Source organism: Cloeon dipterum, chromosome 2, assembly GCF_949628265.1.
Source record: "Cloeon dipterum chromosome 2, ieCloDipt1.1, whole genome shotgun sequence".
In the NCBI taxonomy this organism is placed as follows: Eukaryota; Metazoa; Arthropoda; class Insecta; order Ephemeroptera; family Baetidae; genus Cloeon; species Cloeon dipterum.
The window spans coordinates 24,729,349-24,752,302 of record NC_088787.1 but is presented as its reverse complement, the minus strand read 5'-3'; the positions used below and the strand labels follow the sequence as shown (position 1 = coordinate 24,752,302).

Here is a 22,954-nt window from a genome sequence, read left to right as displayed (position 1 = left end):
GCGAGTCTATAATAAATAATTGAGCATCGCAGAGCGCAAGACACGAATTTCAAGACCATGTGTTAGCGGTGTTATCGAACAAGCATGTTTTTGAACTGATGAATTGTTTTTGTCTTCTCTGTTAATAGTAAAAATGAAGTTTTCTTACCAGGTATTATTTAATATGGAAAACGTGTTATCGTAGATTTGTATTCCTTATGCATGTATATGTTCTTATTTCAGTTTTCGAACTTGCTCGGCACTGTTTTTAAAAAAGGCGATTTGTTATTTTCGCCTGATGGAAACTCCGTTATTAGCCCCGTCGGAAACAAGATTTCTATTTTCGACTTGAAAAAGTAAAATAAAGTACAACCCATTTTAATAATTTCAATAAAATGATCTCAAATATTTCAGCAACAAATCTGCAACATTGCCAGTTGAAAGCCGGTTCAATTACACAGCTCTCGATCTCTCTCCAAATGGAAGGTTTCTGCTTGCCATCGACGAGGGTAGATCTCATGATTTTAATCAGCAGTGTTGTGTGCTGAACGTAATTTAAATAATTTTTTAGCTGGAAAAGCCTTCTACATCAGCATGGTCACCCAGACAATTTTGCACACATATCACTTCAAGAGAAAAGTTTCCAGAGTGAAATTCAGTCCTGATGGAAAATATTTTGCTATTTGCAAAGAAAGCCTAGGTGCGTGATTCAGTGACTTAAAATAACTTGAAATTAACAAGATCTGCGTATTCCAGTGTTTGTTTACAAGGCTCCGGGCTACTCTGTGGGAGAACTAAATCCCTTTGAGCTCGTGAAGTGCATGAGAGGCGCCTATGATGACACATCCTGCATTGACTGGTCCTCTGACTCAAAGTAATTCATTTAAAAATTAGTCAGATCTGACTTTTAATGATAAATTTGTAGGGTTATTGCAATTGGTTCAAAGGACATGATTACCAGAATCTACGGCATCAATCGCTTTGCCAATTTCGGAATTCAGTCTCTTGGCAGTCACAGAGACGCCATCATTGCCTGTTTCTTTGAGGAAAATTCTCTGGACATCACGACCATTGGAAGGTATGATTAGTTTTCAAATAATTTTTGACTTCTTAACGCATCGAGACTTGTTCAGAAACGGCCATTTGACCGTCTGGGAGTGCAACATTGAGCTGGCTGACCTCAAGCTATGGGTTCCTGAGGAAGTTGCCAAGACTGACGATGATGACGAGAAGCCCGATGATGTTGATGATAGCAGAGCAGAGTCTACTGAGGATCAGGTGAGAGTCGCAAATTTGTGATATCGATTAATAAATGGCTTGATTAATTCCCAAAATGTTTCTAGTTGAAAGTTTTTCCAAGTAAAAGAAATGGAAAGAAATTTAAGTACCATCATAAACAAAAATAACTTATTTCATCCAACATAATAGAATACAGATTGGTACAGACTTTAGCGCAGCTAAACAATGCGCCTTGTGGCGTTTCTTAGCATTTTAGCTGACCCTTAAGTAAGAAGGTCCCCTTGGTTTTTTCTTATGCGTTTTTAAATAAAATATTATATCAATTTTTTCAAAACTCAATCAGAAATGATTCTCTTAATCGTTAAAATGACTGTTGACAGCTAATTCTTCCATTAAGAAATAAGTTGATTCCTTAAATTCATAAGCAATCCAACCAAAAATAATGTTCAATTGATTTATTTTTGGCCGCTTTTATTCTCATTTTTTTTTTCATTAAAATTCGTTTTGAATTAAACCTAATGGAGAACAAATTAAATTTGTGTAGGAAAAAGCTGACAAGAGGCGAGAGAAGGAAATTTCCATGGAGGAGGAGGAGGTGGCTACGATCCTTAGCTACAAGAGAGCCTCAAGACACTACTTGAAGGAGCTGATCAAGGACAACCCCAAGGCGACCTTGATCAGCGCTGCCTACCACAAATCCACGCATATGCTGGTCACCGGCTTCTCAAATGGCGCGTTCTTCCTACACGAAATGCCTGACGTGAATTTGATTCACTCTCTGAGGTATGTCTTTTTTATTTGGATATTTCTTATTTGTTTTTTTTTTATTTCTGTATAGCATCTCAGAGCAAAACATCAATTCTTTGGCCATAAACAACACTGGCGACTGGATTGCGCTAGGCTGCTCTAAGCTGGGTCAACTGGTCGTTTGGGAATGGCAGAGTGAGACCTATGTGATGAAGCAACAGGGTCACTACAATAACATGTACTGCCTAGATTACTCGCCTGATGGGCAGTTCATTGTCACTGGCGGAGGAGACGGAAAGGTAATAAATAGTGCAGGCTCACAGTTATTTTTCTTAAAATTTAACATAATATTTTCTTAATCTATATCAAAGTTATCTGATAATAAGGAATTTTAATGAAAAATAAAAAATACCCTCTATTATTTTAAATCAAATTATATTTTTCATTTCTCTAACAAATCGATAGGTTGCTTTGATTTTTAAACTTTTAATTATAGCGTTGTATTGATTGATTGAAAATAAATTACTCTTCTGTTTGAATAATTTACGTGTCAATTTCGTAACATGCCAATCAATCAATACAACGTTTTATAATGAACAAAAAATGCACTGTCAAATTGTCCAAACCTGTGAGATTGTCCTAAATAAAACTTTGAAAAGACTCAATTCAGCATAATGGAATAAATAATGTCTAGAGGAAGAATGTGACCCAATGATTTGCAGTTATAGGACAGCCATGCGTTCTTGGAATTATTTTAATACTACAGAAATGGCAAATTGATGTTCTAAAATTTTCTCAGGTTAAAATTTGGAACACTTTGACTGGCTTCTGCGTGGTCACCTTTAATGAGCACACATCTGCTGTTACTGGAGTCCAGTTCAGCAAAAACCGAAAGTCGGTTATTTCTGCGTCTTTGGATGGAACAGTGAGACTGTTTGACATGATCAGGTTTGAATTTCACTCTAAATCTGCTTTATTTTATTCACATTATTTTTTACAGGTATCGAAACTACCGCACATACACGTCACCTCGCCCTGCCCAGTTCAGTTGTGTCGCCATGGACAATACTGCTGAATTCGCGGCGGCAGGAGGCCAGGACACTTTCGAAATCTACCTCTGGTCCATGAGGAACCACAGACTGCTAGAAGTGAGAAAAGGCCTCACATTCATAGCAAACTTATTGATAAGTGATTTGATTACAGGTTTTATGTGGACATGAGGGTCCAGTGGTCAGTATTTCGTTCTCCCCCTCAGTTTCTGGCACAACACTAGCCTCGGTCAGCTGGGATAAGACAATCAAAATTTGGAATACCATTGAAACCGGCAGCGACCATGAAACCATTGAAATGCAATCTTCAGGTTAATACTTCATACTTTAAATATGCGTGTCTTGTTAACTGTTTACCTCTGATCATTTCAGTTGTGTGCGTGGCTTATAGGCCAGACGGGGAGCAGCTGGCAGTGGCCACGTTAGATGGCCAGATTTCGTTTTTCGAAACTAAATTTGCAAACCAAACTGGCTACATTGACGGCAGGAAAGATCTGGGAGCTGGAAGATCTGACACAGACTTGATCACCGCCAAGCAGAATCTGAAGGGAAAGTGAGTAATGGAATATTTTAACTTGGTGCAAAGTTTTAGACAAAATTGAAGTGGCTTTTTGTGATTTTAAATTTGTAATCTATTTAATTTACAGATCATTTACTTCCCTATGCTACACTGCAGATGGAGAGTGTATTTTAGCTGGGGGCCAGTCTAAGAACGTCTGTATTTATCACGTTAGAGAAGCTCTCTTGATGTCCAAGTTTGAAATCACGCAGAACAGATCCTTGGATGGAGTTGATGTAAGTAGCTTTTTAGCTATTAAATTTCAACTTTAATATTTTGACAATCGCTTTTTTTACATGCAATTGCCAGTTAAAGTAGATCAGTACTGAAAATTGGGAAAGCCAAAATTTACCTAGGCGGCCGGTTAAATATCTGAGAAAATTGGCTCTAAAATCAACCTAGTTATAAGTATTACATCAAAAAATAATTATAGAAATCTTCTCTTTCCAGGACTTTATTAGCAGGCGTAATATGAGCGAGTATGGAAATCTGGCATTGGTTGAGAAGCGTGAGGAAGGCGATGTATCAATCAAACTGCCTGGAGTGAAAAAGGGCGACATGGCAGCCAGGAGTTTCAAACCAGAAGTCAGGGTTTATGGAATTCATTTCTCGCCAACTGGTAAAAATAATCTCTACGTCTGTAACCCCGCCTAAAATGAAATATGATTGCAGGCACTGCATGGGCAGCAGCTTCGACAGAAGGACTCATTGTGTACTCATTGGATCTAGGGATGATGTTTGATCCTTTCTTCCTTGACGAAAGCATCACTCCTGATTCAGTAAAGAAAACTGTAAGGTCCAAAGAGTGGTCAAAGGGTGAGTCTCTCAACTTTGTCCACGTTATATGCATTAAAATCCTTTTTATACAATAGCGTTGATGATGGCCATTAAACTGAACGAGAAGCCTTTGCTTCAAGAAGTGCTTGAGTCTGTTCCCCACCAAGATAGTAAGTAGTCATATTCTAATATTCAAATGATGCTACAGTGATGATTATAATCTGTCAAAACTAAGTGCTTTGCAAAGATCAAAGTGTAGTCAGTAAGAAAATTAATTCCGATTCAGCATTCTCGTTATATTTGGTAAATTTAATCCATATGCATACAAACTTATTTTGAAATGTTTGTTTTGATTATTCCAGTTGAATTGACAGCAAGGACGATGCCAGTGATGTATGCTGAGCGTGTGCTGCAGTTTGTCGGGCTAGCTCTGGAGAGCACACGACACATTGAGTACTACCTGTTGTGGGTAGAGCATCTGCTGACCTCTCATGGGCAGCACCTCAGGCAGACTAGCGCCGAATCTATGCCTCTGCTGCTCACCCTGGAGAAGAGCGTCAACAGGCGCCACGACGATCTCAGCAAGCTGTAAGTTTTTGTCCCATCCGCCTATTTGAATTTCTCACTGCCCATTTTTCAGGTGTGATTTCAACAAATACACATTGGAGTACGTCCTGAGGCAAGCCAAAATGCGGCAGACGAAGCTTGAGGCGCAGCAAGCCACTGACGACACTGAAGAAGTCATGTGTGTTGATGATTGAGAAGGTAAATAACAGTTATTTTTGTACTAAATCAATGGAAATTTTATTTGCCCAATCCTTTTGCGTTTTGTACCAATCGGTTGAAGTATACATATGTTTAGACTAAACGAGAGCAAAATTACGCGATTCACTTGTAAGTCACAGATGAATGCCAACAATCGAATCTCAGATCAAAACTCTAGAAGTATCTTTTACCTCAAATGGGAAAAAATTAAAAAATCTTGTTCCCTCCAGTGGATGCATGAATTAATTCCAGTCGTCCCACATTACCTAACAATCTCAATAAGAGTTTTAAGGGAAATATTTTGTTTTAAATTAGATAATAATACATATTTAGCAGGGCTTCAACAGTTGTTATTTTTAGCTATGCTATGAAATGTTTTTGCCTCTAAATTTTTATTACGTCTTCTCCGTTTAACTTAAGGCATAGGAAGTAAATTATTAATTCTTTTGCTCCTCTTCCACACTAAATTAAATTGAACGGTCCGATTTCTGGAAATAAAGGGGCTCAGGCCTTCTTCAGCAATAAAATGGGCCAATAGGTGAGGACAAAGAGTAGAAAGAAAAAGGGGAAGACGAGTCTAGACACTCTGTCAATCTCGCGCCACAGAATCTTCTCCTCGCCTGTCTCAGGGTCGGTCCAGGCGAGCGGCGGCAGTGACCACCACGAGGGCTGCTCCGTTTTGGTCGCGCTATCGGTCTCAGTGCCGTGAACGATCACCAGTTTGCGGCACCGCACGCCCGCCTCCACGTCCCATGCGGACTTTGCCTGAATTTTCTCACCGGACACTCGCTCCGTTGCCTTCGCTCGGTTTAAGTTCTACGAGGATCGTAAAATTTAATCTTTTGCAAAGCTTAATTATTTATGGAATTGGAAAATTTAGAAATTACCAAGGGAAATATTCTGGCGATGGACCTGGTGTTTGGTTTGGACTCGGTTTGGTGGTTGATCCTCTGCGCCGTCTTTTGCTCCGTATAGTGCACGTCTAGCACCTTGACCACGACGAACTCGCCAAGGGCGGCAAACACGAAAACCATGCAGCCGGCCATCCACAGGTCCAAGGCCTGTCCACAGTCAGTCGCTGCAGGGTGCGATTCCTCAGATTTGTGTTTCATACCTTCACATAGGCTACCGGTGGGATGTCGGACTTAAGGCCGGTGAACATTGTGACCAGAGTCAGCATGGAGGTCACTAGAAGGGTCACTCTGCCCGGAATCGCGTCCAGGCCGAGCCAGAAGCTGAACCAGGAGAGCATAACCACCAGGGCCGAGGGCGCGAACGTCTGGATCAGATGGTGGCCGATTTGCCGCTCGAACCGAAAGTAGGCCACCAGCCGCGAGTAGTTTCCTGTGCGTAAGCAAGTGCGTTGGTCGACCTTGCTTTAAATCAATCAAACCCCTCACCCTCCTTCTCAAGCATGAAGCCGTTGCTCTCCTCCAGCTGCAGCGGCTGGCCCACGTTGTACTGCAGCAACTTTAACTCTGGGTTCACGGTTACGCCATCCTGGCCCCACACGAGTCGCAGCTTCTGGTTTGTATAGGAAACTAAACGGGTTTGAATTAAAATTATCCAATTATATCACTGGACTGGATTTTGCGTCTCTAAAAATCTCTTTTGAGATTATATATTTTTTTTAAGGTACAGTCGTATATTTTTGCAACTTCTGCTCATGAACTAACCCAGTCTCCATAACACTGCCAAGTGGATAAAATGGGGCTGTCTTTTTGCCTCCTCGCACCGAGGTCTTTTAAAACGCTAGACGTGTGTCCGCCGGAAAGGTGCGAAAACCAGCAAGTGGCTAGTCGGCGCTGGTGCGCATCCGAACCCGTTGAGCTATTTGAGCATTTCGAGTCACTAAACTAACCATATTTTAGCCATCTCTGACTTTGAGCAGCCACGAAATGCTCAAATGTGTCACATCGTCGCCTTAATAATACGAGCCACAAGGTTAATTGGCTATGATAAATAACATGTCCAATCTTGTCCATGATTCAAATTTAGACAGAAAGCAAAATTGACTAAAAAATCTTCAGTGAAAAGTGTTGGAGCCAGTTGGTCAAATACACTCACAGCTCTCAATGGCCATTGGACACACTTGGATGTCCATCGGGTAGAGCTGGAACTCCATTTGACAGGCAACGATGGCATGCATCCTGGCAGCGTACCGAATTGTCTTATTACGATATAGGGTCACGCTGGAGAACTTGTGCGTCAGGGTTGCGATCTCTGCAATGTGAAATATGAAAGTTTTGTTTGTTTCAAAATATTATATCTGCCTGAGGCCTTGGCGTTGAGGATATAAGGATCAGGGTGCCAAAGGTTGTCAAAAAAATTGGCGGGCAGCGTGACAAAGTCATCGCCCTCTTCAAAGATGTCCTCAGGCATCTCAAGCCGCGGCTCCACCCAGCGTTGCCTCACGAACAGGTCCACGCTGTCAGCAATGGCAAAATGACTGAAATGTTTCCATGTTAATAATCCAAGAATTACCGAAAATCCATGTCCTCGACGTTGATCGAGTTGATGTCGACCACGTATATGCTGAACTCGATGATCACCGGCTCCCTATTTTGCGAAGGCGGCCGCGTCTCTGCAGGCAGCCCAAGTTTAACTAGAGTTTGCACAAACCCTTATTCCTAAGATTTTCCCGACGATGAATAAAAGCAAACCAACCTTTGACGTAATTGTCGGGCAGCACCATTCTCGGCTTGATGGTGTAATTCTTCTCGCACTCGACGGTATGCCAGCTTCAATATTGCAAACACAGTGAGGGGAAAAGTTGAGTTGTCATCGAAAATATGCACCATGAAAAATTGGCCAAATTTGGATTTTTGATGTTCCTCAATATTTTGTCGACTCACCACGCGATGACAAGTGCGAAGAAGAGCAGCCCCGTCGCTGTCATTCCGCTTAGGAGGTCGACTCATGATGCATTATCGTCGGAGAAGCTGTTGGCTGATCCGAAGCCCCGAGCGGGTGCACTTCCACTGACCAAGACGACTCCCTCGCCCCGAGCCTCGCACCCCTATCCACCCCTCTGGCCTGTGAATAGCGCTTGCGTCGCACCAGTTAAAGTCTCCTCTCGTTTTTGCTTTTTAGTCTTTGCAATTTTAGTAAATTATGCCTGCAAGATTTCGACAATTTGAACGCCAAAAAAATGAGCAAAGTAATGTTGAGCTGAGCGTGTCACCCTGACGATGGGGTTATAAGTGACAAATAAATTTAGCCTAAAGTAGAGCTCGCACAATTGGATCAATGTAACAGCGGGAATCTGATTAAAATGACACCATCGTATAACTTCATGTACAGTTCTTTTATTAATTCTTATTATTGTCGAAGCTTCGAAGCTTTTGATTCGTTTGCGCCCCTTAGAAGGGGTTGATAACTGTGCCTAGGGGTGACATTGCGCCACATTTGGCCCACATAATAGCATCGCTCAGGCTCACCAACGAGGATTCACTGTTGTCCAGTCTCAAAATCGGTCCCTAAAATATCAAAATTTCATTAATTTTGAAATTATAGTTCAAAATTAAATCTACATAATTTGACAATTTTTACATATTTTTTATGCTTCCCTCAGAGTTAATTTTCTTGCGGTACACGTTTGATATTATAATTTTCATATTTCAAGCCAAGTATTTTGTAATGAATCAGCGAGGCAACTTCGCCCCTAAAATCCTATGCATTTTTTTGCTCTTTTTATCCCTGTCCGAGGACCGGAGGACCGGGAACTTAACTATGAAATAAACGAAAAATTATATTATTACAATCTCAATTACAATAAGAAAAAAATGTCAAATATACATTTCCGATTTATTGAGAGCGCGTTTGGCACTTTCCGCTCTGCCGTTACAGCGCGTTCTGATTTCCTATTCAAATTTCCTTACTTTCCGTTCCTAATTTTACCGAAAGCTGGGCCTAATTCTTTTCCAAGAAAACGCGAAGAAGAAACTGGCTGATGAGTTCAAATCACATGCTACAGATTGGACGGACGTCAGATTGCAGATTAAAGGGAGTGTGGTCATTTGATCGTTCTGAAACACGCCTCGTTAGCGAGCGTAATGAGACACCAGCCTCCCTCCGGTTCGGCTGCTGACATTGCCCGAGGTCGTTTGTCATTTTTCCCCAGGCAGAAAAAAACAAAGTTAAGAAAATAACAAACAAATTCAGTGAAGATATTTAACTTTGAAAAGACTTTCCGTCCTTCACGACGTCCAATCCGGCTTTTAATTTAGTTTCACGTGACGGAAAAAGTAATTCATTTTACATGCGACTTTCCCTAAAAGCGATTGCTCGTCAGACACCCCTACCAGCGGAAATTGACTGAGCTAAAGTAGTTGGTTGGAAGGGATCAATGTTTTATGGCTTCCAATTAAAATCAAGCGTTAATTAAACACCACAGGTGCTCCACGTTTTTATTTGTTACTTTATTAACAGGAAATTTCTCAATTTATGAAGACAAAGAAAACATTACTCACGTTGAGGCGGTTAGGGTCGAGATATTGACCTTTGCCGTGACACAAAATAGTATCACAATATGGTTTTGAATTATCTGGTTTAAGTGCAAGTTTAATAAAATGGAAATTAAAATATTTAATGTCAAAGTAAGAATGAAATCGCACGTTCAGTGAAAGGTTTGTCCGCATTATGGTAGGAATTTTTAAGGTAGTTAAGTTAAATATCACAAAATTCATAGTAGATCCTTGGGAAAATTGAGTGTACTCTTTAACTGTTAATATCGTCAGTTCAAAGTTAGCTATAAAAGCATAAACCATATTCATTTTTGTTCATATAGGAACTCAACAAATCGGAATTTCGTAAAATGAGCGAGGAAGGTCAACTTGACCTTTGACCTACAACTTTTTTAGCTGTTCACGATCAAATGTTAAGATGGAAAGTGAAAAAGCTACATTGATATATCTTAATTTGCACAAAAGTTGCAGTCAATCTTTTCAGTATGCATACCAATTTTTTGGAATCGACGTTATATTCTTAAGTTAAATTAAATACTTGATAATAGTAAGGCAACCGCTCACTTTTTTCGGCCTCTGACTTCAACTCCCATTACCTCTCACTTAGTACCACCGCGAACATTTATTTTGGTTTCAGCTTAAATATGTTACGTCTAAAAATCCATCTAAGCCGCTTCTTAATCTCACGTGGGATTTGCTCTCATATTTTATCCCAAGTGTTTCTGTGCTAACATTTAAAGTAGAAAAACTTACCCTTATGGGAGCCCCAATCAGGATGCACCTCTTGGTGCCCGAGTTGGACGGCAGGGCGCTGCCGGTGACGTGCACATTGCCGCGGTCAGGGTCGGCGCTTGGCGCCTCCTTGAGTCTGCCGAGCATTCCTGTGTCGAGCCCGGTGAGGGCGTGCAGCTGCGCCTCCTGCAGTCCACAGCTCCCGTCTCCGCTCCTACGCAACTCCATCCTGAAACAGTTAGCAGCTCTTGACGTGAGGAAACAGATAATATCTTCTGGGTTATCCTACACGGCGTTCTCGATCAGGGCGGGCACGATGCTGTGGTAGCCCCTTCGAATGGCAATCAGGGTGCCCAGATAGGCGGACAGCAGCCGGATTTTGTCGCTGACGATGCCCGTCTCATGCACCAGCTCCATGATCTTCAGCGCTTTCTCTAGATTCCACTTGCGGTGCGGTTGCAGAATTTCTTTTTTGAGGAATTAATTAAAAATCAACACAGTTTTTAGTAAATTGGCTTGAAAGAAGTTCTAACGTTTGCGTAGGTTTAAATGCGCATGTTCCATAGAGCCATGCGCAATTAATAGACGTTCTTTAAATTTCTTTAAATCTTTCGTGCGCATGAGCATTGGAGGAGACATTTGACGAACCTGGAACTATCCTGCAGCCGAGGTCAACGGCCTCTTCAAACTCCCCCACGGCCATAAGAAGTTGCACTGCTTCGTAGACCCTGTCAACCTCGTCGAAAATCTTGAGCTCGTGCGCCAGTTGAGCGCACCTTTCCGTGTCGGGCAGGCCGGCCTCCTTCAGCAGCTGCTCCCGCACGGTGCTCGAACCCGGAAAGTTGACTAGAAGTCGCAGAGTTCCGTGTTTGCGGACCTCCACCTTTGTGAGAACCAGGCAAATAAATAAAATTTTAGTTGGCCAAAGAAGTCCCGTGGCGGCGCCTTACATCTTTGATTTCCGAGAGTAAATCAATGGCCAACTTCCACTCTTTGAGGCGACGAGCCCTGATAGCGAGAAGGGCGAGTGCCCTGTCAACGTGGCAGTCATTTGTTTTACCCAGGGCTCGGCCCACGGTGACCAGCAGCTCCAGCTCGTTGCCTCTCATCAGCATTTGAAGGGCGCCCTTGAAATAACAAAAAAAATCTTCATCCCTAGGTAAATTTCGTGAGGGTCAAAAACCGAGAGCAGCAGCTGAATGAAAAGTGGCGCTGAGGACGTGTACCGATATGTTCTTTTTGTGCGAAATTTTAATAAGATAAACAAGAATGACGGCGGCAAGAAATTGTTACGTGGTCATCGTCGACGGCGAGCAGCGTGCACGCGGCCTTAATCGGCTGGCCCTTCCTCAGCATGCTCTCGGCCACGGCGCGCGCTGTTGTGCTCATTAGCGGGCTGCCGCTGCAAAAGGAGCCGTCGTCGCCTGGCCGATCCGCCGCAGCCTCGCTGCCAGCCTCTGCTTTCAGCCCCGAGAGACACGCCAGCGCCAGTGACTCCTCTAGCTGCCCTGAGAAGGCGAAAATTGCGCACTAAAAATTACGTTCACTGTTTGCATAAAGCCAATTTACACCTTTTGCACAGGACCTGAATTTTGTCAGTTTAATTATTATTAGCTATATAGCGGCAATGAAAAATAATTTTAGAAAACCGGGCAAATATGACTGAAAAGATGGATTTTAAAATTTTTATTCGGTCGAAAAGAAGGGCAAAAATTTAGTTCTTTTTAATTTTTGATGGCACTCTCAAAGTAATTTACATATTATTTTGTGTGTTTAAATGTCAGGGAAAAGCCCTGAAATTCTTATAGTTATGCTACCAAAAATATTTTAACGTTTATTCACGTTAAATGAATCTGTGTGACGCTTCGAGTAATAAAAATTAATTCTTTTTGCTTTTTCATAGAGACCTGTGTTTTTAAATTGTAACCTATTTATTGTTCTCTACCATGGGGCACATGAAAATCTGAAATACAAATTTTTCTTGTAATTTATCTAAATTATCGATAACCAATTTTTTAATTTATATTTACTCATCTCTAGAGTTAAAAAAGATAGTGGAAATGATGAAAAATAAAGCAATCGCTGGAAATACCTCTGTTAGCGTAAAAGGTGACCAACCCCTGAAGGTCACCGTGGGCCAACGCGTGGGGCAAAACCAGTTCCGACTCTCGCGCGTAGAGTTCGTTGATGCGCCTGAATCGATTCATAAAATAATATCTCACACCCTATTTTTTAAAATACTGTCCCTTATTACTTCTGATTTATCTGCTTCCAGTAGTCGAGAGAGACGCCGGGCGCGACTCCGAGGGCCTTGTCCCACTCGCCGAGGCGCACCATCACCTCGCAGTAGCGTCTTAGGGCTCCGGCCCTCAGGAAGCCGTCAGCTGCCTTCCGCAGCTCCGCCTCCGCCTTTTGGCCTTGACCTTTGGCCTTCAGCTCGTCCTGAGTTGCGTCGGCCTGAATGCATTCCCGGAACAAATATTTTTAAAATAATAAATTTTCGGAAAATTTTATTTTTAACAAATCCAATATGTAACTGAAATAAAAAATCTATTTGCTGTCACAAATTCGTCATTGCCATTGAATATATTCCTCCGCTTTTTTGCCTCAAGTTTTGGTCCTGAATGAATGTGCGAATTGAATTTCCACAATGGAAAATGACAATAGAGGGACTGAAGAGTCGAGTGAGTCAGCTCAAATTCCGCCTTTTGGCCTTCAGCTTGGGCATTCAGCTATCCGTTCTTACACGTGTATATTTGCAATACGAAATCAGGTCTATTCTGATTGTGAAGCAGCCTCTGCAGAAAGTGCGTCAAGAAAACCAAATAATTCTATCGCTTTCGACGTTAAACAGAGAAGCCAGTGAGTGAAAAGAGAAGCACGCTGGCTTTTAATTAAAATCGAGCCGTGGTGAATGTAATTGGAGAACGTGATCGCAGTCACTCACCAAGCGACAGGTGGCCACGTGCGAGGCGTGCACCACGCCACGTGTGTACTGCTTTGACAGCTGGGACATCTCCTTCGTGCCGCGCAGCACCATCACCAGGTCCCACAGGTTGCTGACGCAAGGGTCGCCCTGGAAAGGGGTTTTAGTCTTTTCTAATGGAGCATTTTTCAGAATTTGCATCAAATCATGTGACATATTTTTATATATAATTGAGATGAAAAAATCGGAATTTGAGCTTAATTATATTTGCATTAATTTTGTCCAAATGTATGCTTATTGGGATTTTCCCATAGGTAGAATTTTCCAGTTTTTTATCTGAAATATATATATAAGCCACGGGATTTCTAAAAAACACCTATTTGATATTTACATGAAGCAAGTCGGAAACGGCCAGAAATTTACGCATCTGATCCAGCTGGGTGCTAGACAACATTTCGTCCATCTTTTCAGCTATCTCTCCGTGGATTCGCACCACCCAATCTTCGTCCAAACAGAATTCTACAATTTTTCAAGCGAATTTAAAGCGTTTTTAGTTTTACGATTCAATTTGAGAAATGCACGCACCGTCGGTGAACAGAACATCTAAGGCATTTTTCGGCACCAATGGCGCCATGGTTATCACAGGAATGAGTGGAGCCAAGTTCCACAGCCGGACAGTTGAGTCTCTGGAGGTGGACGCTACCAGCAGCGGTCGCGAAGGGCAAACGCTGATGCCTGCGGCGTTACAATACATTTTTACGGGCTATTCCTCGTGAATAAGAATTTTATCAGTTAAAAAAACCGGGCTTCCTTTTGAGGATTATACCATTAAATTTGAAATTTTTTAATATATATAGTGGCTAAATAATTAAAATTATTTGAGTCACCGTAAACGTCAGCTCCATGTTCATTCTCGACGGCGACGCACTCGGCGGTGCGGACGTCCCACACCCTGATGCTGAAGTCCCACGAGCCGGAGATGATGAGGTGCGGAAAGGCGTGGTTCCACGCGATGCCCCGCACGTTCCCCTTGTGGCCCAGCAGGGTGCGCACGCACGAGCCCTGCTCGGTGTCCCACACTCGGATGGAGCAGTCGTCCGAGCCGCTGCAAAGCACATTCTTCAGGGCCGGACACCACTTGACGTTGAAGACCTTAGCCGTGTGACCTGAGGAGGATTTATTTACAACGATTTTTTAAGACTGCGCGCATCATACAATTCTGGACATTTAAATTTATTTTTAATTTTTGTGAGTAAAAGGGCAATTTTTACAATGCCTTCGTTTCGGCAATTTCATTTAAATAAAAAAATAGAAAAAATCAGATTTTTACTTTTAAAAATATTTACAGAAAAAAGCGAACTTTAAGCAAGTCTTGATGGTGTAGGTGTGTTTATTTATTATTTTGTTGGATTTTAAAATAGTTTTACTATTCTTCATTCTCTTTTAAAAATAAATTTCAAATAAGTTCTAGTATTTGTTTGCATTATCTACCTCTGAGCTCGAGAGGCTCTGGGTCGTCCTTGCAAGCGACCCTGAAAACCCTGACGATGCCATCATCGCAGGCGGTGGCGATGCGGTCGGCGCCCTGCCAGTCGCAACCGAAGACGGAGCCAGGATGCTGACACCGCTGCACCTCGAGCTGCCCGGCGTGCTGCACGATGACACAGCAGTTGTCGCCGCCGGCCGACGCCACCCTGCGAGCGTCGGCCGCGCACCACGCGACGCAGAAAACGCTGATGCCGCGGCCGTGGTGCGTCAGGCGCTGGGCCACCCTGGCCGCCTGCGTGTCCACTAGCAGCACGCCGTCCCTGGCGGTAGCGGCGGCCAGCAGCGGCGATGGGGTCGGCGCCCACGACACGCTGTACACGATCGACTCGCGGCCCGGGGTGCTGCTAAGGGGGCGCGCGCGCCCCGATGAGCACGACCACAGCTTCACGCTGCCGTCAAAGGAGCCGCTCGCCAGCGTGCACGAGTCGTCTGGCCGGAAGGCGCACGAGAACACCGTCTCCACATGACCCTGAGTGATGAGTAAAATACATCAGCTCCTCAAAATTTATTTGAAGCACTTTTGAGGCAGGTCTCTGAAGCTATTTTTATGAATAATTTGAATTAATTGAATTAAAGCAGGATTTGTTAATAAAATAAATGGTATTGGTAATTTTAATTTTATATGACGATTCAAATATATATTTTTAATTTTCCCCTGTTTTAAGCACTTCTAGTGGCCTTGAAGTAAATAAATTAGAGAAATGTTTTAGTGCCATCAATTTCCTATTACGTGCTAATTGAGTTTTAATGCGTGGCGTCTCTTCTAGGTCTTTTAGGGAATTTTCTAGAGTGAAAGAAAATGTTTTTTAACATCTTTTTCATAAAAAATTTAACAAGGCCCCTCACATTTTAATAAGCTTTTTAAATTGTTAAATTCGTTAACATTTGAATTTTTAAAAATATAAAAATGAAACCTTTACGCCTTGGTAAGTCTGGTATATTTTTTTAAATTGAAATCTGTTTAAATAAAAAAATTTACACAACTTAAAATCCTCCATTGAGTTCTATTATAAGTCTCTCTTTAAGTATTTTTATTTTAATTATTTAATTTAAAAATCTGGAACTGTTATCGCCCTTGAAGTGTGCAAATAAAAAACAATAAAAGTACCGCTTCCTTGAGGTAGTCCCACTTGTTCCTCTTCAGGTCGTGAACGCCGACCCCACCGTTGGCGAAGAGGCAGACGACGGCACCGGCGGCAACAGGAGCGGTCGCGGCCTCGAAAGTCGTGTCTTCAGCGTCGTCGGGGGTGGAGAGCAGCACCAGGGAACGTAACCCGGACACCTGCAGCGGGCGGTTCTCCAGGGGTGTCTCGCGGCCGACGGTCCACAGCCGGATGACGCCACTGTCATCGTCTGCAACAACAACAAGACATTTTTTGTCCATACAAAACGCGAGACCTAAATTTAAATTTATTTTCTGACCCTGAACAAATCACCCTGAATTAGAGACTCACCACCAGAGATGAACATCCCGGGACACTGGGGCAGCCAGGCGACGCAATTTGCCCTGCAGGTAGCAGGATGGCGGAAGGTGGCCAGCACAGTGGCACCTTGAGAGGAGAGCAGGCGCAGCGGACCCACGCGGTGCACCACGAGCAAGTAGTCCTCGGCCAAAGGGTCCCACTGCACCGAGCACACCTCGCCGTCGTCCTCCTTGCTCACATGTAAGTTAAGCTGAACCTTGGCTGCTGAAAATAAAAAAATGAATTATTTTCAAATTATGAGAAAATACTCACAAAGATCACAATATTCATATATTATTAAGTGTCCGATGTTTGACATATTTGATCAATGTCTTTGTCGTGAAATTACTCGACCTGCACTGCCCCAACAAGCATATAGACCTAAGGCGCGGCGCGCGGCCGCTATACCCAAGAACACCACCGTTTATGTATAAAATTGGCCTTTCTTTATTTTTCAATTCCTCCAGTGAACAGGAAAAATTCTCTATACCCGGGCAGAGCACTGACGAAGTCAATTTAACTGTTTTTATTGTCGGTTCGCAATTTTTTTCTTGTCAGGGGACGAGGGGACCCCCAAAATGCCACAATAGACTTCAGCACTTAAATTTTGATGGTATTAAAAGTGAAAAATGTATGTACAAATCAGTCCTAAATGTTATTTCTTTTATTTGTGCCAATTCTGGCAGTCAAACTTAACTGTTAGAGGCGAACAATGCAGGCAAAAAACGTCACTAATGACGCATCGTGGTGCTAGCATCATTATGTCCCTCTCGAGTTTGTAATGCACAGTCTTGTCTTTTGAAATAATAGAGTAGGTTCGTTTCTTACTGCCCACATTCTTATTTTGAACTAAATAAAGTTACTGATGCTATTTGTTCGCTTACTTGATTTTGAATTTTAATAAAGATCCATGTCACGATTGCAAAATAAATATTACGAAAGAATATCAAAGAATCCCGAATTATATAATGATGATGATGCTCTTGCGGATCTGCATAATCTAGTCTCGAGGAAATCACGTTCTTGTGTGCGTGCGTGTAACAATAAATTCGACCGAAAAAAGGCGCCTCATCACGGTGCAGCCTTGGCTCACTGGCACAGAGAGCAGCTAGGATGTTGTATAATGCGTCTTTTTCGCACGGTTTTTTGCGCTCACCCGAGGTGTAGAAGGAGAGTGTGCCATCGTGGTGGCCGATGGCGAGGTGACCTGGCTGCTTTGGGTGCCACTGCACGCAGGTGATGCGCGATGAGAAGGCAGAATGCGTGCGGCATTGCGCTAGTTGCTTGTTCTGTTCGGCGTGCGTCCATGTGACGATCGTCTTGCCGCCGTCCAGCACCACGCTCACCTGATCCCTGTCCGTCAGCAACAATATTGTAACAGAGAATTATGTTAATTCGAACAAATTTTAAAAGAAATGTTATACTAGAAGAATTACTTAATAAAATAGTAAAAGATTATTATAGCTATATATAATTAAAATATTAATCCTAGACACAATTTAGCAAAACCTGTGACAATATTGTTATTCAGGAAAGACGGTGAATCAATTATTTTGGAAGGGCAAAGTAGTGCGTTCCATCTAAAACTTTAAAAAATCCAAAACATTATTTGATTTTTTGCCTCATCTTGGCTCACAAAAACATTATAATCTAGTGCTGATTCAGACTTTTTCAAAGCGATTTAATGAAAATAGAAGTAAAATTTAGCTCTAGAGAACTGCGATATTATAACATCATTTTGTCTAATCAAATATTCAAATTTCTTTTAAATTTGCCGGCTAACAATAAAAAATGAACTCTTTCTTAAAGCAAAAATCGCCCCGATTCTATTGTTTTGGCATAACACGCGTAATGGGGTATTGTGCCACTTCCTGGACCAGCCACACGGCTCGAGTGGGAACGCGAGAGATGCGCGTTTTGTTCGATGAGGTAACAGAATGAAAGCGCCAGTAAGCTGCCTCGAGAAGCCGGATTCACCGCATTTTGCTGCTCGCGTCCGACGACGACGATATCACCATGCTCGCCAGGACTTTTCTGATCGTCGTTCTCGCGAAATGTAAGCATATCCGAATTTCTACTCGTGAGACGGTCTGTGTGTGTGTGTGTGTCAGTGCTAATTGCAAATCGAACCGTTTCAGTGACCAGTGCGTGCATCGAGGAATTATTAGACCGACCTGACGCCTCTGAATATGGATACACGGGTTTTAATGGTGAGTAAAATTTTACTCAAATTTTTATCAGAAAGGAAATTTGAATTACTGCCCTTGGGAAACATCCTTAATTAAATACCCTGAACAGCTTATAATTAACTGCATGTTTTATTATTTGCAAAATCAATCAGTAAAATAAATATAATATTTTGTACATAGTGGTCTGTAGAAAAAAACAATTTATTTTTCGTGTACTTCTTAAAAAGAGCTCTCGTCCCCTCGATAACAAATTTTCAACCATCTCAGGCTCTGTTATTGTTAAACCGTCTTAATTTTTGTATGTTTGATTTTATAGTTGAATGTGAAATTTGAAAAATTTGCTCTGTATGTGTATATACCTGGAATTTTAAGTTGACAAAAATTATAAAAACAATTTTACAAAGACAAGTTTTTAAGGGACCGGGATTCCTGCTAATTATGAGTCAGATTTTAGGAAATTTTCAGTATCAACTAAGTTACAGGTTTTTAAATATTTAAAAATAATGAGTTTACTTTTGCTAACTTGACAACATTTTTGCTATTCCTATTTAAACTTGGAAGATATTATCGATTAGCTTTGACAAATCAAATTAATTCATGAAGGTCCAGCGACGTGGGGAGAAAAGTTCAAAATGTGCAATGGCTACAGACAGTCTCCCGTGGAGCTAGACAAGGAGGAATGCCACAAAATGCGGTTCCCAAAAATCAACTTTCTCGGGCACGCGGACGAGAGGGATGGCGGCTTCCGCATCCACAACACTTTCCAGTCGGGTAAGTCTCCACCTATACTTTGATCAGTCAAAAAATCAACTCTCGAATGGATTTGCTGCTTTTCATAAACTTAATTGCTCTTTAAGCCGGTTCCGCGTTCACCTTCGTGTATGTTGCTGTCACTTGCAATAATTAGCTATTGAGGAAGTACATACTAATTTACCAGATCAAAGCAGCAATCATTGCCTTATTATTAAAGCGTATATTAAATTTTGTTACAAAATTAAGAAAAATACTGTTTCTGTATCATAAATATTTAACCATGTGATGATGCATTTTTTCAAAATACATTTTTAAAAATAGTAAGATCGTTTTGGCTTCTTAGTTTCAGTGGAATTTTCGGGCGAGCAACCAGTGCTGCAGGGCGGGCCCCTTGGCAGCAATTTCACGTTTTCGCAGATGCACTTCCACTGGGGTCGTTACGGCGCTACAAAGGGCAGTGAGCACCAAATTAAAGACCTTGAGTGAGTATACAGCCTTACTCACAAACAAACCCGCAGAGGGTCGTTAACCGCAAGATCACTCTAAATTTCCGATCGAGAGTGAGTGCAATGAATAAATGAAAGAGAAACCACGCGGACCGGTTTCGTGTCTTTAACTTCTAATGCAAATTGGCGGCGCACTTTCTTCCGCAGGCACGCAATGGAAGCGCATCTGGTGCATTTCAACAGCAAATACGCCGATCTGCGCCAGGCAGCCGAACACTGGGACGGGCTCGCCATAATTTCCCTTTTGTTTACGGTACGTTCCATTTTATTCATGCGAATATTCCACAATTTGGCAAGATTAGGTCCCATGTCCTATAAAAAGGACACAATGGGATGAAAACACCTTGAAAAAACGTCTATTAATATTCTATTCAGTTTATTTCTCCAAAGGAAGTAATTGACTATTTAAATTAAAAAAAAACAGATATTAACATTTAGGATATTGTACTCTAAAAAGAAAATGCTCTAGATTATGATTCATGGTAAAATTGAAAATTTTATAGTTTAAAGCATTAGCAGAATTTGCAAAATTGGGTCATTTTTAATAGTTTGTTTGTTTGTTTATTAAAATTATTTTTACTCCCAATATGAATGAGCAGACTATTTTGCTTAATTCGCAGGAGACGAAAGAAGACAGCGAAGAATTGAGTCCATTGGTGCGGCGCCTGAGGCGAATTCGCCGCGGCGATTCGTACGCGTTGGTTGAGAGCGGCGCGATGACTTGGCTGGAAAAGTACTTGGACGGCAAGTACCTGACCTACTGGGGCTCGCTGACCACCCCGCCGTGCAACGAAGTCGTCACCTGGATCGTGCTGGAGAACACGGTCGAAATTGGCTGGCGTCAGGTGAGCCATTTTTTATATTTTAATGTGTATAGGCTTTTTGCTCCGCCTCACTGCCCACCCAGTTGCATAACTTTTCAACACTGATTTTTTTTCTGTCGTGACATAATCTTTTGAAACAAAACCAAGCTTAATTTAAGCGACATAGACCTTTAGCAATAATTTACAATTTCCAAATTACAAAAATTAATCTATGCAAAATCTCGAAAACAATTATATAATTTGAATAAGCGGAAGAAAAATGAAAGGTAAATTATTTTTGGCCTTTTTTTTAAACTAAACGATTTGTCAATGAATTTATTTTCACTTGATTTTGATTTTTCTCGTCTTGATTTACTCAATGATGGGCGAATAATTATTATGAGCTAAATTGCCGTTCAGGTGAAATAAATCCTAATAATAAATAAGACAATTTCTACTCGATTATATAGCATGCTAACTTTGGAATCAATTTTCTCGCATAAACGGTAACCTGCCAAAATTTTAGAAAGGATTTCAATCAAGGGTGAAAAGGATTTTTCACCATTTTTCTGTAGAGCTCTAACTTAATTTTTTTCGCGTTTTAATGTGCTACGAGGACACGATAGTATATTATTTTAACGTTTGCTTTGCAAAAATTTCATTTTAATAATTTATTCCATTGCTACAAGATATTAAAAATGCAATCCATCTAACGATATTTTTAAATACGACTGAAAAACAATTAGAAAAGATAAAATCCCGATAAAATTTGAATCATAAATTAAAAATTTTCCTTGCAAATATTTCCAGATCGAGCACTTTCGTATGCTGTACGGTCACGAGGGAAAATTAGAGGAGAACGTGCGGCCGTTCCAGCCGATCGGCAAGCGTTACGTGTTCTGCCCTTCGGAGGAACAGGAGGAAGAGGAGGAGCCGGAAGTGATAGATGAGAAGAAGAAGGAATCATCGGAGGAGAGCAGCGAAGAGGTGGACAGCGAGGAGTCGAGCGAGGAGGAGGACGACGACCGCAAGCTGGCCAAGCCACGGCCACTGTGGCTGCCCAAAAAGCAACTGTACCAACCCTTCAGCTCGTACCGGATCGTGTCGGGGTGAAGCGTGAAACAACCCTTCCGCGCAGCACACACAAATGAGCAGATCTCAAACCACGATTTTCCACACAAGCACAGTTTTAAAGAAAAGCAGGATTTACCAAAAAGTGCACACGGGGGGCTAGGACGTTTGATTTTTATTTCCCCTCTCTCCCTGTTATTCAAAGTTACCTTTCGAAGGGGACCCAGTCGACGAGCAGCGGCGGTGAAGGGGTGCTCACGCTGGCCACGATCCTCTGCTGCTCGACGTTCCACACGCACACGCGGTCGTCCGAGGTGACGCTAGCCAGCAGCTGCTCTTGCGTCGGGTGCCACGACAGCGCCGTCAACGAGACGCGTGGCTCCGTCAGGATGCTCCGCAGCGTCCACTCGCGACATCCAGTCTCACGCTTCGTGCACACCTTCCCGTTACTCTTTTGTGTATGTACACCGACTTTTTTATGTGCAGATATTGTTGTGTCCGTGATATGTAGAAAGTTATTCTAGGCATGCAGGCTCGTAGAGGGTGCGAAAATATGCATATCGAGTTTTATGTGGTAAGACGACTTTTAAATAATAAATATATTTTTACCGAATAGGAATTCCGTTTTATTTTTGCCGATTGGAATAGATTTTAAAAGCAGGGCAAAAGATAAGTAAAAATAGGAAACTTGGACACTTTACTCAAAATCTTTAATTTAATTTTCACGTCTAATAAATATATATGTTGTGCTTTTTCATCTTAAAAATTTTTAAACCAGATAAAAAATAAGTATTTTTTAAACCCCTAAAAAACCACGTGTACTTTAGTAGGGAAATATAGTTTAAATTAAAATAATCAATTATATCTGAATCGTGTGCAATCTTTTGCGTGTCCTCCTTGAAACTGAGACCAGTGTCTAACCCCAATATTTTACATATTCCACATCACGCACCTGATAGACGTAAATGGCGAGTGTAGACGCATAGGCGAAACTGTCCTTGTGCACAGTGCAGACGCTGGAACTCCACGGCTGTGTCCCGGCGCCCAGACACGAGATGGCCCTCATCGCGTGTGCCTTGCCGCCTCAAATATTTGCACCTGCTGGCGAAAGCAACGAGCCTCTGCCGCTAATGACCGCCCACCCGCGGAGAACAGATCGAACTTTTCGGCCCCGATAGCCGCCACGGCGACGGCGGTCTATACATATACTCGTGGTCCGTGTTACAGTGTACAAGAGTCGCGCTCTCCATTGTATTGCACCTTTTTTGTTGTGCTCGTGGACATAGTCACGCGAGCGCCTCGTGTCGATCCACGCATGCGTTTGACCCCGAAAAAACGATCACTGACACTGTAGCCCTTTCTTTGGTTAACACAGATATGTA

The 22,954-nt window shown here is 42.1% G+C and overlaps 4 protein-coding genes across 7 annotated transcripts; 2 read left to right on the top strand and 2 right to left on the bottom strand.

Annotated features, from left to right (window-relative positions):
• The first annotated feature begins 10 nt into the window (after positions 1-10).
• On the top strand, positions 11-12,728 carry LOC135937938 (periodic tryptophan protein 2 homolog). 2 transcript variants are annotated; one of them, XM_065481298.1, is made up of 20 exons: positions 11-151; positions 223-335; positions 394-488; positions 551-679; positions 736-853; positions 905-1,057; positions 1,113-1,257; positions 1,763-2,001; positions 2,057-2,264; positions 2,765-2,913; positions 2,966-3,113; positions 3,169-3,325; positions 3,387-3,567; positions 3,662-3,809; positions 4,024-4,192; positions 4,246-4,389; positions 4,446-4,520; positions 4,713-4,938; positions 4,991-5,115; positions 12,592-12,728. In XM_065481298.1, exons 1-19 carry the CDS (start codon positions 134-136, stop codon positions 5,109-5,111), a joined length of 2,736 nt encoding a protein of 911 aa, XP_065337370.1. In that variant the 5' UTR covers positions 11-133; the 3' UTR covers positions 5,112-5,115; positions 12,592-12,728. The 2 variants fall into 2 exon arrangements, with proteins under 2 accessions (XP_065337370.1, XP_065337369.1); XM_065481297.1 differs by having other exon boundaries at positions 12,589-12,727.
• On the bottom strand, positions 5,136-8,286 carry alka (alkaliphile). Of its 2 annotated transcripts, none has more exons than XM_065481299.1 (9): positions 7,971-8,286; positions 7,783-7,856; positions 7,600-7,720; positions 7,389-7,543; positions 7,183-7,338; positions 6,516-6,656; positions 6,230-6,459; positions 6,003-6,176; positions 5,136-5,931 (listed from the first exon to the last, which is right to left on the bottom strand). In XM_065481299.1, the coding sequence occupies exons 1-9, from the start codon at positions 8,012-8,014 to the stop codon at positions 5,620-5,622; spliced, it is 1,407 nt and encodes a 468-aa protein (XP_065337371.1). In that variant the 5' UTR covers positions 8,015-8,286; the 3' UTR covers positions 5,136-5,619. The 2 variants fall into 2 exon arrangements, with proteins under 2 accessions (XP_065337371.1, XP_065337372.1); XM_065481300.1 differs by having other exon boundaries at positions 7,600-7,699.
• On the bottom strand, positions 8,408-22,901 carry LOC135937937 (WD repeat-containing protein 17-like). 2 transcript variants are annotated; one of them, XM_065481295.1, is made up of 18 exons: positions 22,525-22,901; positions 21,782-21,999; positions 17,407-17,603; positions 16,242-16,475; positions 15,896-16,140; positions 14,731-15,256; positions 14,127-14,405; positions 13,825-13,974; positions 13,631-13,758; positions 13,261-13,389; positions 12,568-12,770; positions 12,406-12,506; positions 11,607-11,821; positions 11,264-11,440; positions 10,962-11,196; positions 10,603-10,780; positions 10,335-10,542; positions 8,408-8,594 (listed from the first exon to the last, which is right to left on the bottom strand). In XM_065481295.1, the coding sequence occupies exons 1-18, from the start codon at positions 22,636-22,638 to the stop codon at positions 8,478-8,480; spliced, it is 3,654 nt and encodes a 1,217-aa protein (XP_065337367.1). In that variant the 5' UTR covers positions 22,639-22,901; the 3' UTR covers positions 8,408-8,477. The 2 variants fall into 2 exon arrangements, with proteins under 2 accessions (XP_065337367.1, XP_065337368.1); XM_065481296.1 differs by having other exon boundaries at positions 16,242-16,472.
• Positions 18,180-21,783, top strand: LOC135937940 (carbonic anhydrase 2-like). The gene is made up of 7 exons (XM_065481301.1): positions 18,180-18,306; positions 18,389-18,460; positions 19,043-19,210; positions 19,536-19,674; positions 19,846-19,951; positions 20,319-20,543; positions 21,312-21,783. Exons 1-7 carry the CDS (start codon positions 18,267-18,269, stop codon positions 21,612-21,614), a joined length of 1,053 nt encoding a protein of 350 aa, XP_065337373.1. The 5' UTR covers positions 18,180-18,266; the 3' UTR covers positions 21,615-21,783.
• Positions 22,902-22,954: the final 53 nt, after the last annotated feature.

Coding starts and splice junctions, on each gene's coding strand:
- LOC135937938 (XM_065481298.1), top strand. Junction 2,002..2,056: donor AATTTGATTCACTCTCTGAG/GTATGTCTTTTT, acceptor ATTTCTGTATAG/CATCTCAGAGCAAAACATCA. Junction 2,914..2,965: donor AGACTGTTTGACATGATCAG/GTTTGAATTTCA, acceptor TATTTTTTACAG/GTATCGAAACTACCGCACAT.
- alka (XM_065481299.1), bottom strand. CDS start 8,014: ATGACAGCGACGGGGCTGCTCTTCTTCGCACTTGTCATCGCGTG. Junction 7,721..7,782: donor GCCCGACAATTACGTCAAAG/GTTGGTTTGCTT, acceptor TGCAAACTCTAG/TTAAACTTGGGCTGCCTGCA. Junction 6,657..7,182: donor TCCAATGGCCATTGAGAGCT/GTGAGTGTATTT, acceptor AAACCCGTTTAG/TTTCCTATACAAACCAGAAG.
- LOC135937940 (XM_065481301.1), top strand. CDS start 18,267: ATGCTCGCCAGGACTTTTCTGATCGTCGTTCTCGCGAAAT. Junction 18,307..18,388: donor GATCGTCGTTCTCGCGAAAT/GTAAGCATATCC, acceptor GAACCGTTTCAG/TGACCAGTGCGTGCATCGAG. Junction 18,461..19,042: donor TGGATACACGGGTTTTAATG/GTGAGTAAAATT, acceptor TAATTCATGAAG/GTCCAGCGACGTGGGGAGAA.
- LOC135937937 (XM_065481295.1), bottom strand. CDS start 22,638: ATGAGGGCCATCTCGTGTCTGGGCGCCGGGACACAGCCGTGGAGTTCC. Junction 11,822..12,405: donor CACCTTTTACGCTAACAGAG/GTATTTCCAGCG, acceptor TCGCCTTCTCAG/GGCAGCTAGAGGAGTCACTG. Junction 11,197..11,263: donor TACTCTCGGAAATCAAAGAT/GTAAGGCGCCGC, acceptor GTTCTCACAAAG/GTGGAGGTCCGCAAACACGG.